The sequence below is a fragment of the Pleurodeles waltl genome, chromosome 11, assembly GCF_031143425.1.
Source record: "Pleurodeles waltl isolate 20211129_DDA chromosome 11, aPleWal1.hap1.20221129, whole genome shotgun sequence".
Taxonomy (NCBI): domain Eukaryota; kingdom Metazoa; phylum Chordata; class Amphibia; order Caudata; family Salamandridae; genus Pleurodeles; species Pleurodeles waltl.
Window position 1 is genome coordinate 267,885,380 of NC_090450.1, and position 14,419 is coordinate 267,899,798.

Genomic DNA, 14,419 nt, shown 5'->3' on the forward strand with positions numbered 1-14,419 from the left:
GCCACCTGTTTGTCAGCATGAATGGCACCACGCGCTGTGCAAGAGGGCTCTGCTTCTTTTCTGCTGCTCAAGTATAATTTCTACTCGAGCTGCAACTTCCTCAACGCAAACAGAAATTTCTGAATGTGGGCGGTAGCGATCATCCGCAACTGCCAGCGTTGAGAAATCCCCCTGGGAGGTGGTGTTTTTCCTCGTTCGCCAACTTAACGTTGGAGAGTGTGAACGAGGAAAAAACATCACTCCGTCCAGCTACGCAGAGTTTTTCTGAACTCCGTGCTCTAAGTGGAGCGCAGAGTGGGAAACACTCTGCAAACTCTGAAAGTGGAGCAGAGTTCACTGCCCACTTCTATGGTGGAGAATGTATAACGTGGCAAGTTTAGGTCAAGCCTCCACATGGCACCATTTGAGAGAGAGAATCTACCTGAAGGGTAAAGGGTGGGCAGGCCCTTAAGAATAGGTAAACTTGAGAAGAAAAGAGGCGGTGGGAGGCAGAGGGGATGGGAAGTGCATACGGGAGAAATTTAGGAAACAAAAAAAAAGATTTGTTGGTTGGAAAAAGATTCACAGTTTGGAATATGATTTTACGATTGCTGAAATCCGTCCTTTTATTGAAATGACCACGGATTTTGCTAAATCTAAAAAGCAGAATAAGCTATCTATGTCAATTAGCATATTATTTTTCTCCTCAGTGAAAGCAACCCATAGAGGGATAGACATTCTCTTCTCTTTAGGAAAAACAAGGCTATATCTATATTAAAGTACAACACTTGCACAGATGAGTAGTGGCTCTGGTTAGTTACCTCTTAGATTCAATAGCATTTTAAGATAGTGAACTATAAGAGTCCCACTAAATATCAGGAGGTGTTGCCTGCCAAAATGTATCGGTGGGGAGGTATGTAGTTGTTTCACTCCTAACAAATACAGGGTGTGTTTAAAATCACATGACTTCCTGTGCATGCATCAACAGGATTTACCATATATATCTGAATTAAGGGCCTGATTTGCTGCTTGGTAGTTGAAACATTAATCCTACGGGTTAGCAGAGATCTTTCATCTGACACCCTGACTGGTCTATTGCCTGCCATATTTCAAGATCATCGGTGGCCCTGCAGAGATTTCTTTGCCTTCACCGGAGCCGCTGTCTTGGTCACTCACTAAATGTGGTTGTTTTTCAAAAACAAACTTCCAAAGCGGGTGTTTAATTTGTTTTTTTTTAAATAAAATATTAACAAACCTAAGACCTTAGACATTTTCTTCCAGGGTATGGGGGTCATGTATATTTCTTTCAATTCAGGACCACCAGGGTTTGTTTAGTGGTCACTAACTCAAAAAAAGCATCAGTCTGGACCACCACTGTTGAAAAATTGACGGTCTGACTGACCCTAAAAAGAGCAGATGGACCATCAGTTTAGATGACAAGGTCCCCCTGCGTCCCATATGTGGCAAAGTACTGTGTTCACCAAACTTTAAATCAGGCCCACAGGTTTTTTGGAGAGTGAATCCTGGGTTACATGTGTGAATATCCAGAGTGTCTCCTCCCCAAGGCTGTTTTGGATTATACTATGCAACACCTGTATTCAAGATAGGGTCCTCTACATTGGGAAAAATAGAAGATGTGCCACAAAAACCTGAGTAGAAGATAAACAATTTCAAAATAACGCCCGGTATCCAGAATCTCCACATGGATGGGTTTTAATTGTTGCTTGGCTTGTTATAAAAGTGACAGTCGTTTGTGGGATTAGTTTAATTAATGGGACTGCTTGATGCTTATTTAGGCATGTAACAAATTGTCCTACCAGACTGAAAAAAGAAAAGAAGAGAGTGGTGGATGATACACAAGGTGTACTCACACATCCCTAAGGATGTCATGCTTCATCTTTGGGCGTTCTCGTAGGACCAACGCTGCAATGCCCAACTAGCCTCACTAAGGGTTGCTTTAGAAGAGATTTTTTGAAGTCTTGCTCTATGGTGATAGATGTAAGAGTGAGGGCATGTAGGATGTGCAGGATGGGGTAAGGTTACAGTGTGTGTGAGAATTGAGGAAGATAAAACTGTGAAAGTGATGCTGGGTCAAAGTTTAATGTGATGACTCACTTGACAGGATTAAAAAAACAATAAACGGTTAAGGCCCACTGTGAGGGCATAATATCCCTTTGTGGGGCCCATAGGGAGTTGCAGAGTCTCGCTACAAGGAGAACACCAGATGATGAAGCATGACATCCTTAGGGATGTGTGAGGGCACCAAGAGATATCCTTTAGGATTCCCACCTTGTGTTTCGTCCACCTCTCTTTTCTTTTTTTTATCTGATAGGAACAGTGCCTCTACAGTTTGTTACATTAACAATTTCAGAGCGTGGGTACTGGACCTTGACTGGCTTACAGTCCCCCACTCCTTTTTTTGTTTCAGCTTATTTAAGCATACCATATTTTAAATCATGTAACATGTAACTGCATAGTTTGTTTGAAAGTATTTACTAACATTATAAATGTTTCATGTGTTGTGGTGGCAGTGCTTACATAGTCCTTGCCATCTTCAAGACATCTTATGTATTTCATTATTCATTTGTTCTAAGGCACCACCTGACACTTGAAGACCAGGAGTAAAATGGATAGACTAACTCGCAATAGGGGTAGCATTTATTAGAATAAAAAATCTGGTTATTCTGGCAATTCAACAGTTTTTGGCAGTAACTCTACATTTGTTGTTCATTGTGCTAAGAAAGCATGGTGAAGGGCTGGTCTTCAGTGAACTCTAGCATCTGTTATTGCATTGCTGCTAAATGTAGGAATCCAGGTACTGAGGTACTTTCACTGCATTACATCTATTGCAGTTCCTACTGAGAAAGCTGAGAAGGTTTGATAGAAGTGCCAAACTTTCCTTGTTTTATAACCTTTGATGACCAATTACTTTTCATATGTAATGTTTGTGTTTAAGGGTGCTGGGTTGATCTTTTTGTCTTCCGCAGATCAACCTTCATGAGTTGGTTTGTAAATGTGATTGCTCATGGAATGGTGTGCAAAATAATGATGGGCTGGGATTCTGTCCAAGTAATCACCAGTGGATGAGATTAATTCAAGCACTCCATCCATCTATTTTTGTATACATCAGTGTTATGCGCTAGGTGGGACAAGTATGCTTAGACATGGGTCTTGTACACACTGTCATTTGAAACAAGGTATACCTGATTGGTGAGCTCTAAAAAGGGTGAATCGGTCTTGGGTTATACCTGACGTGGGTCCCATGCACACTGTATCACTGGAACCAAGCTATACCCGAATGAAGGTCTTAATGAGGAAGAAACTGGTCATGGGTTACTTGTGTTCTGGTTCAGGAAGGATGAGGCCTGCGAGTTCAGGCTGGACTGTTCCTATCGGAGCAGGGTCAAGGCTGATTTGTATTTGACTGGGTCCAAACTGATGTAGCATGGTGTGCAAAATAACAATGGGGTGGGATGCAGCCCTGAGGAATTACCAGTTATTAAGATTATTTCAAGGAATCCATACATTTTCTGCATACATCAGTGGTAAGATGCTTGCAAGAAATGTCAATATACTTTGTGGGTCATGTAGTGCATGTTAAAGGTATTCTGTCTCACTAGTAACCTAACCAGGATTGCGACATGGGTCTTATATGGCAAGATTCTTCAATATTCAGTCGTGCCTAGTGACCCAGTCCCTGCTTAAGTGAAGCTCATTTATAATGATCTTCGAGAGGCCTATGTATCTGCTGTTGTAATAGTCAAGGTCTGATAACATCAAAATTCAGACTATTTCTGATTTGTGATGGAATTTGAGGATGGGATTGACGTTGCTGAGCATATGTAATTAGAAGTGTGTGCTCCTTGTCAGAGCATTCACTTGTGGAAAGATCAATAGTGCTGTATCAAAGATGATTCACAAAATTCTGACATTTCTTGTAGCAACAAGGCTGCCTAGTAGTGGCCATTGAAATATTAGTAGGTGAGGATGGCCCTCCCAAAAAAGGCACGTTTCCATTTTTGACCCGTTAACTCATTGTTATACTGTGTGCATTAATACACATAATTTAGAACATATTATATATCAGTCGGCTTCACAGTACCTTTACTAAGTATAACATAATCTGTGAGTTTTACTGGTACGACAGAAACAGGTTCTAGCATTGTTCAACTTGATTAGTCCATTAAGACTCTTTATGTGGCAATGGGGACGAGAATAACCTTTCTCTATTTTTGTATGAACAGGCACACCTTTATTTGCTGATACCATTCCTCTAGAAATGAAGCATTGAAAGCAAAGGCTATCCTCACAGTATCCATGTGGTGTAATATTAATTTAAGTAGGATGACACTGTCTTCAGTAATATAAGATGCACAGACTTATGCAGCTTTACGTTTGCTACTTGATCTTCCCATCTATTTATGGTATAGGTTTCTTGTGATAGTTTTGTTCCCCTCGACGGCCTGATTCACAAATGACTACTGGGTAGAAGGGTCATTTACACACTCAGTCCTGAAATTGATTGGTTTCCATCTATGTATTCAGATTTGATTAGGAAGTTTGAGATAAATTGGTACTTCAACTTTTTACATCTCCATTGATTATTTTCAGAAAGTTTCAATAAAAAGTGTGATCATTTTGTAGTATAATATGTATTTTTGTTATTTTGCAAAAGGTTGTGCACCCTCTTAATATTGCTGTATCATTAGATTTCAGTTTCAGTGTTGTTTATTCGCACCTCCATTAGAGAATAGTTGAACTAGATTCACTGCCAAAACTTGTATATAAACCAATCCATGAGAAGGCGGTGTCGGTGTCCTTTTTTAGATAGAGAATGGCAGACAATCTACCCAGAAACTGACATTTATGAACACTTGAATCTGAACATTCTTTTTATAAACTCTATATATGTATCCAGCTAATCCTTCCCTTCCCCCCTTCTATTTATGCTGTTTTCTCCTTCCCCTCCCCTGAAAGACTATGAAAATTCCACCAGCACGTGTAAGCCTCAGTGTGATGTAGCTATGCAAACAGCTCACTGGAGAGCTGTACTATCCTGTCCCGTACCTTGTTGCATTGAGACGCTGTTGTTTTTTATTTAAATTGGCACTGAGGAAGAGGGGGTTGCCAAAGTGCACCCGTTGATTGAAAGAATAGTGAATGCCCATTCCCCCAGGCTAAAAGAGATTGATAACTGCATAATTAGGCTTTTTTACCTGTTCCTTTCTGGGGGGATTGCCCACTGGTTTCATTTGTGTAAAGGTCCACCCACTCATTCTCACCTAGTTAGGGGTCTTTACTTCGATATATGTGGGACATGTGTGTATATGTGTATGTAAGGATGAGGTTTTGACTATGTATAACTGCACGTATGGCGAAGTCCCCTGGCCTTCACCTGTGTATACACTTCAAAATGGAGACTGACTTGGTGCCATGACTGCCCATGGTCATGCTGGCACTGAGAACATACCCCAGGACAGAGGTTCCAGTTGGTTAGGGTGATTGCCCCTTTCGAGTGACCTTTATCTCTTATGCATGAAGACTGCTGTGTGGAATAAATAAACATACCTCATTGACTAGGCCCAAATGGCCCTTTTCCAGTGTGCTTTAACCCAGCATGCACCGATCAGTCAGTGCTTATGCCTTTCCAAGATTGGGGGATCACTAAATGCAGAAGGTGCAAATGACTGTCTTGATTAGGGATGAACATAACTACTGAAAACCTAGACCAGTACTTGTTCCACTATATCTGAATATGAAGAAGCAAACTGCACACCAGTGTAGCTGAGGACTGTGAGACAGGCAGAGAAACGTGTTGGTTAATACCTCCCTTCCAGGCCAGGATCAAGTCTGACCCATGATTCTGAGAGAGGTGTTGCTGTGACTGACCTTTGAGGAGTGAGCCCTGCCTATCTGTGTAGAAGACAGTGCATTGCACTTTTCAGGACAAGTGCCACCGATCAGCGATGTTAAGAACCTTGAAGACTGAGAAGGCATGTGGGAGCCATTGTGGAACTAGGCCTGTTCCAGGACAGGTCACTCAAGCCACCTTTTAAGGAACTCACCTTTCATCATCTGGTTTAACTCTGACACCCCAACCCGTGCAGTGGAAAGTGTATGCACACACTATAGTTACATAGAGAGGATATTGAGGATTACCTTGTCTTCACCCCGTGGCCCACTGGAATCAGAGAAAAGTTTACTCTCAGCCTGGATCCATTGACTAAATCTTTCTATTCAGAGCTGTTCTGGAGATACTTACTTTTGAAATGCAGGTCACCACCATATATGGTATATAGGGCCAGGTGTATGAAAGCCTTTTGCCATTTTCAAATAGCCCATCGGGCCATTTGCGACTAGGAAAATGCTTTTCCCCATGTAACAATCTTACTCTGGGAGTCGGTAACCTGTTACCGACTCGCAAAATAGGTTTGCAAGTCGTTATTAGGAAGTGGCATGCCAAGGGTGTCCCTTCCTCATAGCGAGTCGCAGGGGGATGTAAGGAGGATGTAAGATTGTTTTGCGGCTGTGAATGCAGTCACAAAACAATCACAATTACCACTGACTTCAAGTTGATGGTAACCCATTCTCAAACGAGAAGGGGTACCCACAGGACCACTTACCCTTTGTGAATGGAAGCAAAAATATTTTTCAGAGCAGGTAGTGGTCCCATGCACAACTGCCTACTCTGAAAAAAAGAACAAAAAATGCTTTATTTAAAAGGCAGTCACAGACATGGTGGTCTGCTGTCCCTAGCAGGCCACCATGCCTGTGACTGTGGCGATTCCCAATGGGGTTGCAAATTGCGACCTAGCTCATGAACATTGTAAAATACACTGTTATACATCCCATTTTGCATTTTCCTAATAGCGAATCACTAAGATTCGCTATTAGGAAATCAGAAACCCAAACCTAAATGCATCTGGCACACGGTCTTTAGGTTTACCCTTGCTGATTCTCTGGTGGCTGCCGATGCACTGCACATGTGGGCATTCCTGCTACTTAAATTTTAAATAAACAGTTGTGTTTGCTTTGGACAAGTTGATACTCTACTTTTTGGGTTTAGAACCTTCTAGTTTTCTCTCCCGTCCTTTATTTAATATACAGTTTATTACGCTTATGTCGTAGTAAAACACTTTTCTTTCATAAACAACAGTGGCTGGACATTATGGTTTTAATGCCATTTAAAAGTATTTTTGCCTTATGAATGTGAATAGCTTCTTGGGTAAGTCTTAGTATGTTTTGGCTTGCTACTCTGAGACGGTGAGTGTTGACAGGGAGCAATTGTTATCCAGTTCGGGGTCCACTAGAAGTCTGGCCCAGGATACCAATGTTAAATGTCTCACTTGAAAACACTCACTGCTCTGGACCCCTTGGTTTCACACTATGCAAATATTATTCAAGCCCCTCTGCAATATGACTATACAATTGTGAACTCATCTTTGTGTTTCATTCCTTTGGTCTAGATTTTATACAAATGTGACAGGACCCATATGCTCTGATCCTAAAGTCCGTTGGGTTAAGCAGAAATTGAAAGAACTAAAGTAAGTGATTCTATTATTTTTCATTTTGTTGAACCTGTTTATAGAACCCCAAGGGCCTCATTAACAAGGTTATTGCACCACAGGAACATGCCTTTTTCTGATGTTCCGGTGGCGCAATGCCCTGCCCCATATTTACAAAGCAGTTTTAAGCCATTTCTTGTGGCATAACGCCACCTTGTAAATACGGTCCTTTTACACGCATCACTTTGCGTGGGAGAGGTGTGCAATTGGTGTTGCTGTGCACTAGACAGCTAATGTTAGTGCCAGCGGGAGGAAAAACACAGGGGTGCAAGTTGTGGTAGTAAATATGACGCATCCCTGCATTACTGAAACGACGCAGCATGGTGCTGCCAAATTTGGTGTAACGCTGCACCAGTTCTTTATAAATGAGGCCTAAAGTGTCTTGCTAGTAGCCACAGGATGCAATACGGCTTGTAATCTGTGCCCTGCAGATGGATCTATAAGGGCTCTGCTTTACCTAACTGTTAGAAATGGGGTCTTTGGTTGACAGTCAGGTTACCCCCTGTTCAAGCAAGGACCCTCACTCTAGTCAGAGTCAAAGAGAATCGCCCTCAGCTAACCCCTGCTTACCCCTTGGTAGCTTGGCAGAGCAGTAGGCTTAACTTCAGAGTGCTAGGTGTAAAGTATTTGTACCAACACACACAGTAACTTAATGAATACACTACAAAATGGCACAACACAAGTTTAGAAAAATAGGAAATATTTATCTAAACAAAACAAGACCAAAACAACAAAAATCCACAATACACCAATCAAGTTATCAATTGAAAATCAGAGTCTTTAAGTAGTTTTAAACACAGCTAGCATGAAAATGTACCTGGTGCGCGGCAAAAAGAACCCCGCACGAGCAGTGTGTGAGTCAAAAAGGGCCTGCAATGCATCAATATCACTCATGAGCGAGACCTTGCGTCATTTTCCTCTTCTGTCGAGTCGGCGTGCATTTGTTCCTCTCTCCGCAGAAGAGCGATGCGTCAATTCGGTCCGCACACCGGTCCAGGCAGGTCTTGCGTTGTTTTTGCATGCACAACGATGGTTCACGTTAGAAATCCAGCCGCGCGATGATCGGAAAACCACGCAGCGCGTGTTGGGATCTCCCAGCCTCCGTTAGCGATGCTGCGCGTTGTTTCTCCTGCCCCGTGCGTCGATTCTTCAGTCGCATTTCCGGCGAGTGTTGATTTTCAGCTGTGGAGCCGGCGGCGCATTGTTTCTTCAGCCGCAGATCGGAGTTGCATCGATCTTTTCCCCGCACAGCGCTCTGTGCATGGATTTCTACCTCTTAGGCTGCCAGCTTCTCCTTTCAGGGTCCCAGGAACTGGATCGGCACCACAGGGTAGAGTAGGAGTCTCTCCAGAGACTCCAGGTGCTGGCAGAGAGAAGTCTTTGCTGTCCCTGAGACTTCAAACAACAGGAGGCAAGCTCTAAATCAAGCCCCTGGAGATTTCTTCCCAAGATAGAAGGCACACTAAGTCCAGTCTTTGCCCTCTTACTTTGGCAGCAACTGCAGGATAGCTCCACAAAGCACAGTCTCATTCAGGGCAGCTCTTCTTCATCAGCTCTTCTCCAGGCAGAGGTTCCTGTTGTTTCCAGACGTGTTTCTCAGGTCTGTGGTTTTGGGTGCACTTCTTATACCCAATTTATCCTTTGAAGTAGGCCTACTTCAAAGTAAAGTCTCTTCTGAATGTGAAATCCTGCCTTGCCAAGGCCAGGCCCCAGAAACTCACCAGGGGGTTGGAGACTGCATTGTGTGAGGACAGGCACAGCCCTTTCAGGTGTAAGTGACCACTCCCCCCCTCCCTCCTAGCACAGATGGCTCATCAGGAAATGCAGACTTCACCCCAGCTCCCTTTGTGTCACTATCAACCGGGGAGCAACCTTTGACCCTGCTTCTGTAGGCAGGTCGCTCCCCGCTCCGCCTTCCGCGCCACCTCCATCCCGTTTCCTTTGACTGCTTCTTTTTCCCGCCGATGCGTCCCCGGCGGCCCCTCCCGCCTCCCCCCCTCCTTCTCACCGTTTCCTTGCCTGTCTCTTTTTTTCCCGCCGCTGCGTCCCCTCCCGCCTCCCCCCTCCTTCTCACCGTTCCTTACCTGCCTCTTTTTTCCCGCCGCTGCGTCCCCTGCGGCCCCACCCGCCTCCCCCCTCCTTCTCACCGTTTCCTTGCCTGCCTCTTTTTTCCCGCTGCTGCTTCCCCTGCGGCCCCTCCTGCCTCCCCCCTCCTTCTCACCGTTTCCTTGCCTGCCTCTTTTTTCCCGCCGCTAGGTCCCCTGCGGCCCCACCCCCCAGCCCTCTCATTCGCCAGGCCCTCCCGCCTCCCACTCCCACCCTCCCCTCCCCTCCTCTTATGGCAGTAGCGGTGCAGCCGCAGGCGCACCAAAAGCAAACCCATCTGCGCCCGTCCGCGCCTGGACCGTGCCCAGCGCCAGAACCCTTGGCCCCGGCAACAGCCACCCCGTCAGCATTCGCTATAACGCAGACACCCTGCGCACTCAACACAAGCCGAGACACCACCTGCTTCCAGGCCTCTCCAAAGAGCACGCACGGGCCCTTCTCCTGCCACAACTGCAGCTTCACCTGCAACAGAGCCCACAAACCTCCTAGGATCAAGACCAACCACCTCCGTTGCATACTCCTCAACACCCGCTCAGCACGTAAGCACGCCATCGAAGTCTGGGACCTGCTCGACTCCCCGGACGTGCCCTTTCTAACCAAAACTTGGTGCAACGACTCCTCAGCACCCGACATCGCCATAGCCATCCCGAACGGATACAAAGTCGCGCACCAAGACCGCACCAACAGAACCGGAGGAGGCATAGCCATCGTCCACAAAGCCACACTCAAAGTCAAAACCACCCTGGACGACTCCTTCAGCGCCGCCAAACTCCTTCAGTTCCAAGTCCGCACCGACCCCAACACCACGCTCAGAGGAACACTCATCTATAGACCCCCAGGACCCAGGGCACCTTTCAGCAACGCCATCGCCGACCTGGCCAGCACCCACGCACTCACCTCCACGGACTACATCCTCCTCGGGGACCTGAACTTTCACCTCGAAAACAACAATGACACCAACTCCACCACCCTGATCGAAAACCTCGCCAACCTCGGCTTCACACAGCTCGTCAACACACCCACCCACACAGCCGGTCACACCCTTGACCCCATCTTCTCCACAAGCAACCACGTCACCTTCAACCATACCACCGATCTCCACTGGACCGACCACCACTGCATCCACTTCACCTTCAAGAAACAGACAGAACACCACCTCAACGAACAACCACCACACCGACGATGGGGCAAAGTCACCAAATTTCAACTAACCAACGCCCTAGCACAGAAACCACCTGACAACCCCACTGACCCTGACATTGCGGCACACAACCTCAAGCTATGGATCAACGACTGCGCCGACCGCCTTGCTCCACTCAGAAAACCCTCCAACAACCATATCAACAAAAAAGCCACCTGGTTCACCGACGACCTCCAAGCCTCCAAACGCCACTGCCGAAAACTCAAGCAAATATGGCTACTCGAACGCACTCCAGACAACCATACGGCACTCAAGGATGCCACACACAAACACCACCAACTCATCAGGCAAGCAAAAAGATCCTCCTTCAAAACCCACCTAGAAAGCAATGCCCACGACTGCAAAGAACTTTTCAGCACCGTAAAATAACTCTCCAACCCAAACGCCACCGTCAACGACATCACCCCCTCCCAAGAACTATGCGACACCCTAGCAACCGCCTTCCACCAAAAAATCACGGACATCCACAACAGCTTCAACTCCCCTCACACTCCGGACGCTCCTACCCCACCCACCATGAACTCCACCTGCTCCAGCCCACTGACCTTCTGGACCAACATCAGCGACGATGAAAACCGCAAGACCATGAACTTCATCCACTCCGGATCACCATCAGACCCCTGCCCACACCACATCTTCAACAAAGCAGACACAGCCATCGCACCACACGTACGGAAAGCCATCAACATCTCCTTCGAAACTGCAAGATTCCCGGAAAGCTGGAAACACGCCGAAATCAAAGCCCTTCTCAAGAAACCAAAGGCGGACCCCAAGGACCTGAAAAACTTCTGGCCCATCTCTCTGCTCCCTTTCCCGGCGAAGGTCATCGAGAAAATCGTCAACACTCAGCTCACTCGGTACCTCGAAGACTCCTCCCAGTCCGGTTTCAGATGCAACCACAGCACTGAAACCGCCCTCCTCGCCACCACAGAGGACATCAGAAGCCACCCCGACAATGGAGAAACATCAGCCCTCATCCTCCTAGACCTATCAGCCGCCTTTGACACCGTCTGTCACCACACCCTAAAATCCCGCCTCCACGCAGCAGGAATCCAGGACCAGGCCCTCGAATGGACCGCATCCTTCCTCGCCGGCAGAACCCAAAGAGTCCGCCTCCCCCGTACCAATCCAAAGCCTTCAACATCATCTAAGGCATACCCCAGGGCTCATCCCTCAGCCCGACGCTGTTCAACATCTACATGCCCCACCTCCCACAAGTGGCCCATCAGCACAACCTCAACATCATCTCCTACGCCGATGACACCCAACTCATCCTCTCCCTCACAAAGGACCCGCACACCGCCAAAACGAACCTCCACGAGGGCTAAAAGCCATCGCCGACTGGATGAGAGACAGCCAGCTAAAACTGAACTCGGACAAAACAGAGGTCCTCATCCTTGGGCGCACCCCCTCCGCCTGGGACAACTCATGGTGGCCATCCACGCTGGGTCCCCCACCGACTCCCACCGACAGCGCACAAAACCTCGGCTTCACCCCCGACTCCTCACTCTCCATGTCAAAGCAGGTCAGCGCCATCTCCTCCTGCCGCTACAACACCCTCTGCATGCTTCGCAGAGTTTACAAATGGATCCCAAAAGAAACAAGAAAAACAGTAACCCAGGCCCTCGTCAGCAGCAGACTCGACTATGGCAATGCCCTCTACACCGGTATCTCATCCAAACTCCTCCAACGCATCCAAAACGCCTCCGCCCAACTCATCCTCAACATCCCTCGCCACTGCCACATCACCCCCCACCTAAGAGACCTTCACTGGCTCCCCGTCAACAAGATGATCACCTTCAAGCTCCTCACCCACGCACACAAGGCACTCCACAACACCGGACCATCATACCTGAACAACAGACTCAGCTTCTACACCCCCACCCGGCATCTCCGCTCCGCTAACCTTTCCCTCGCCTCCATCCCCCGCATCCGACACAAATCTTCCGGCGGCAGATCATTTTCGTACCTCGCTGCCAAGACCTGGAACACCCTCCCACCGGATCTACGACAGACCCAGGACCTTCTTTCCTTCAGAAAACTTCTCAAGACTTGCCTCTTCGAGAAGTAGCAGCACCCACCCCCCCCCCAACAGCACCTTGAAACCCTCACGGGTATGTAGCGCGCTTTACAAATTGATTGACTGATTGATATCTAGTGTGAGGTGCAACCAGCACAACTGTCAAATTGACCCAGACAGGGAATCCACAAACAGGCAGAGTCACAGAAATGGTATACGCCAGAAAATGCTCGCTTTCTAAAAGTGGCACTTTCAAATACACAATCTTAAAATCAATTTTACTAAAAGATGGATTTTTAAATTGTGAGCTCAGAGACCCCAAACTCCATATGTCCATCCACTCCCCAAGGGAATCTACACTTTAATTAGATTTAAAGGTAGCCCCGTTATTAACCTATCAGAGGGAAAGGCCTTGCAACAGTGAAAAATTAATTTAGCAATATTTCACTGTCAGGACATATTAAACACATTACTATATGTCGTATCTTAACCATACACTGCACCCTGCCCTTGGGGCTACCTAGGGCATACCTTAGGGGTGCCTTACATGTAAGAAAAGGGAAGGTTTAGGCCTGGCAAGTGGGTACACTTGCCAAGTCAAATTTACTGTTAAAACTGCACACACAGACACTGCAATTGCAGGTCTGAGACATGATTACAGAGCTACCTATGTGGGTGGCACAACCAGTGCTGCAGACCCACTAGTAGCATTTGATTTACAGGTCCTGGCACCTCTAGTGCACTTTACTAGGGACTTGCTAGTAAATCAAATATGCCAATCATGGATAAACCAATTACATACACATTTTGTAAAGAAACACTTGCACTTTAGCACTGGTTAGCAGTGGTAAAGTGCCCAGAGTAATAAAAACAGCAAAATCAGAGTCCACACATCAACAACCGGGGGAACAGAGGCAAAACGTTAAGGGAGACCACGCCAAGGATGACAAGTCTAACATTAACCTTAGAGATACATTGGCCCTGAGTATTTCATACACAAGAAGAGTTATTTAGTTGTCATTCCTCATCAATACAGTTTTCTAGTTTGACTTATCAGTAGACTGCTTCCTATTCTACTCACATACACGAAGAGGGACTGAAATCCAAAATTGCTTGTGTGTGACTGTGCCTGGCAGAGATCTGTAAATATGGACATCGGTCTTCTTCGATAGTAGCTCATTAAATCCCTCTGCTTCACAGGAAGGTAATCAAGCCGGCCACTCATCTCCAAATAAGGGCATTCGGGTGATTTCTGGTTGAAAAGGGCAATTGCCTTGCAAGTTTGGCAATTGTACCGCGTGGCCACTGCAACCTATGCTTTCACTCGTGTTGCCCCTTTCCTCAGTTTTTTTGTGTCCGTGGCTAAGCACCGGACACCATACTAATTGTATTGCTATTCCCATGTTACTTTATGACCAAATTAAATCTGTAGTATATAAAACACCTTTGTAGGGTTTAGTTTGATTCGATTTGATTTTACATTCAATAAACTGCACTACCACCAGTGTGTCTCTTGGTGCTAAAAAAGCTCGAGCAATGGAGAACAGT

At 46.4% G+C, this 14,419-nt stretch overlaps 1 protein-coding gene across 1 annotated transcript in view; it reads left to right on the forward strand.

Annotated features, from left to right (window-relative positions):
- The window catches only part of LOC138266605 (eotaxin-like), a 174,365-nt gene that overhangs the window by 141,190 nt on the left and 18,756 nt on the right, over positions 1-14,419 (forward strand). The window contains exon 3 of the mRNA XM_069215435.1: positions 7,446-7,523. Within this exon, the coding sequence (XP_069071536.1) occupies positions 7,446-7,523 (78 nt within the window). The remainder of the gene's footprint in view (positions 1-7,445; positions 7,524-14,419) is intronic.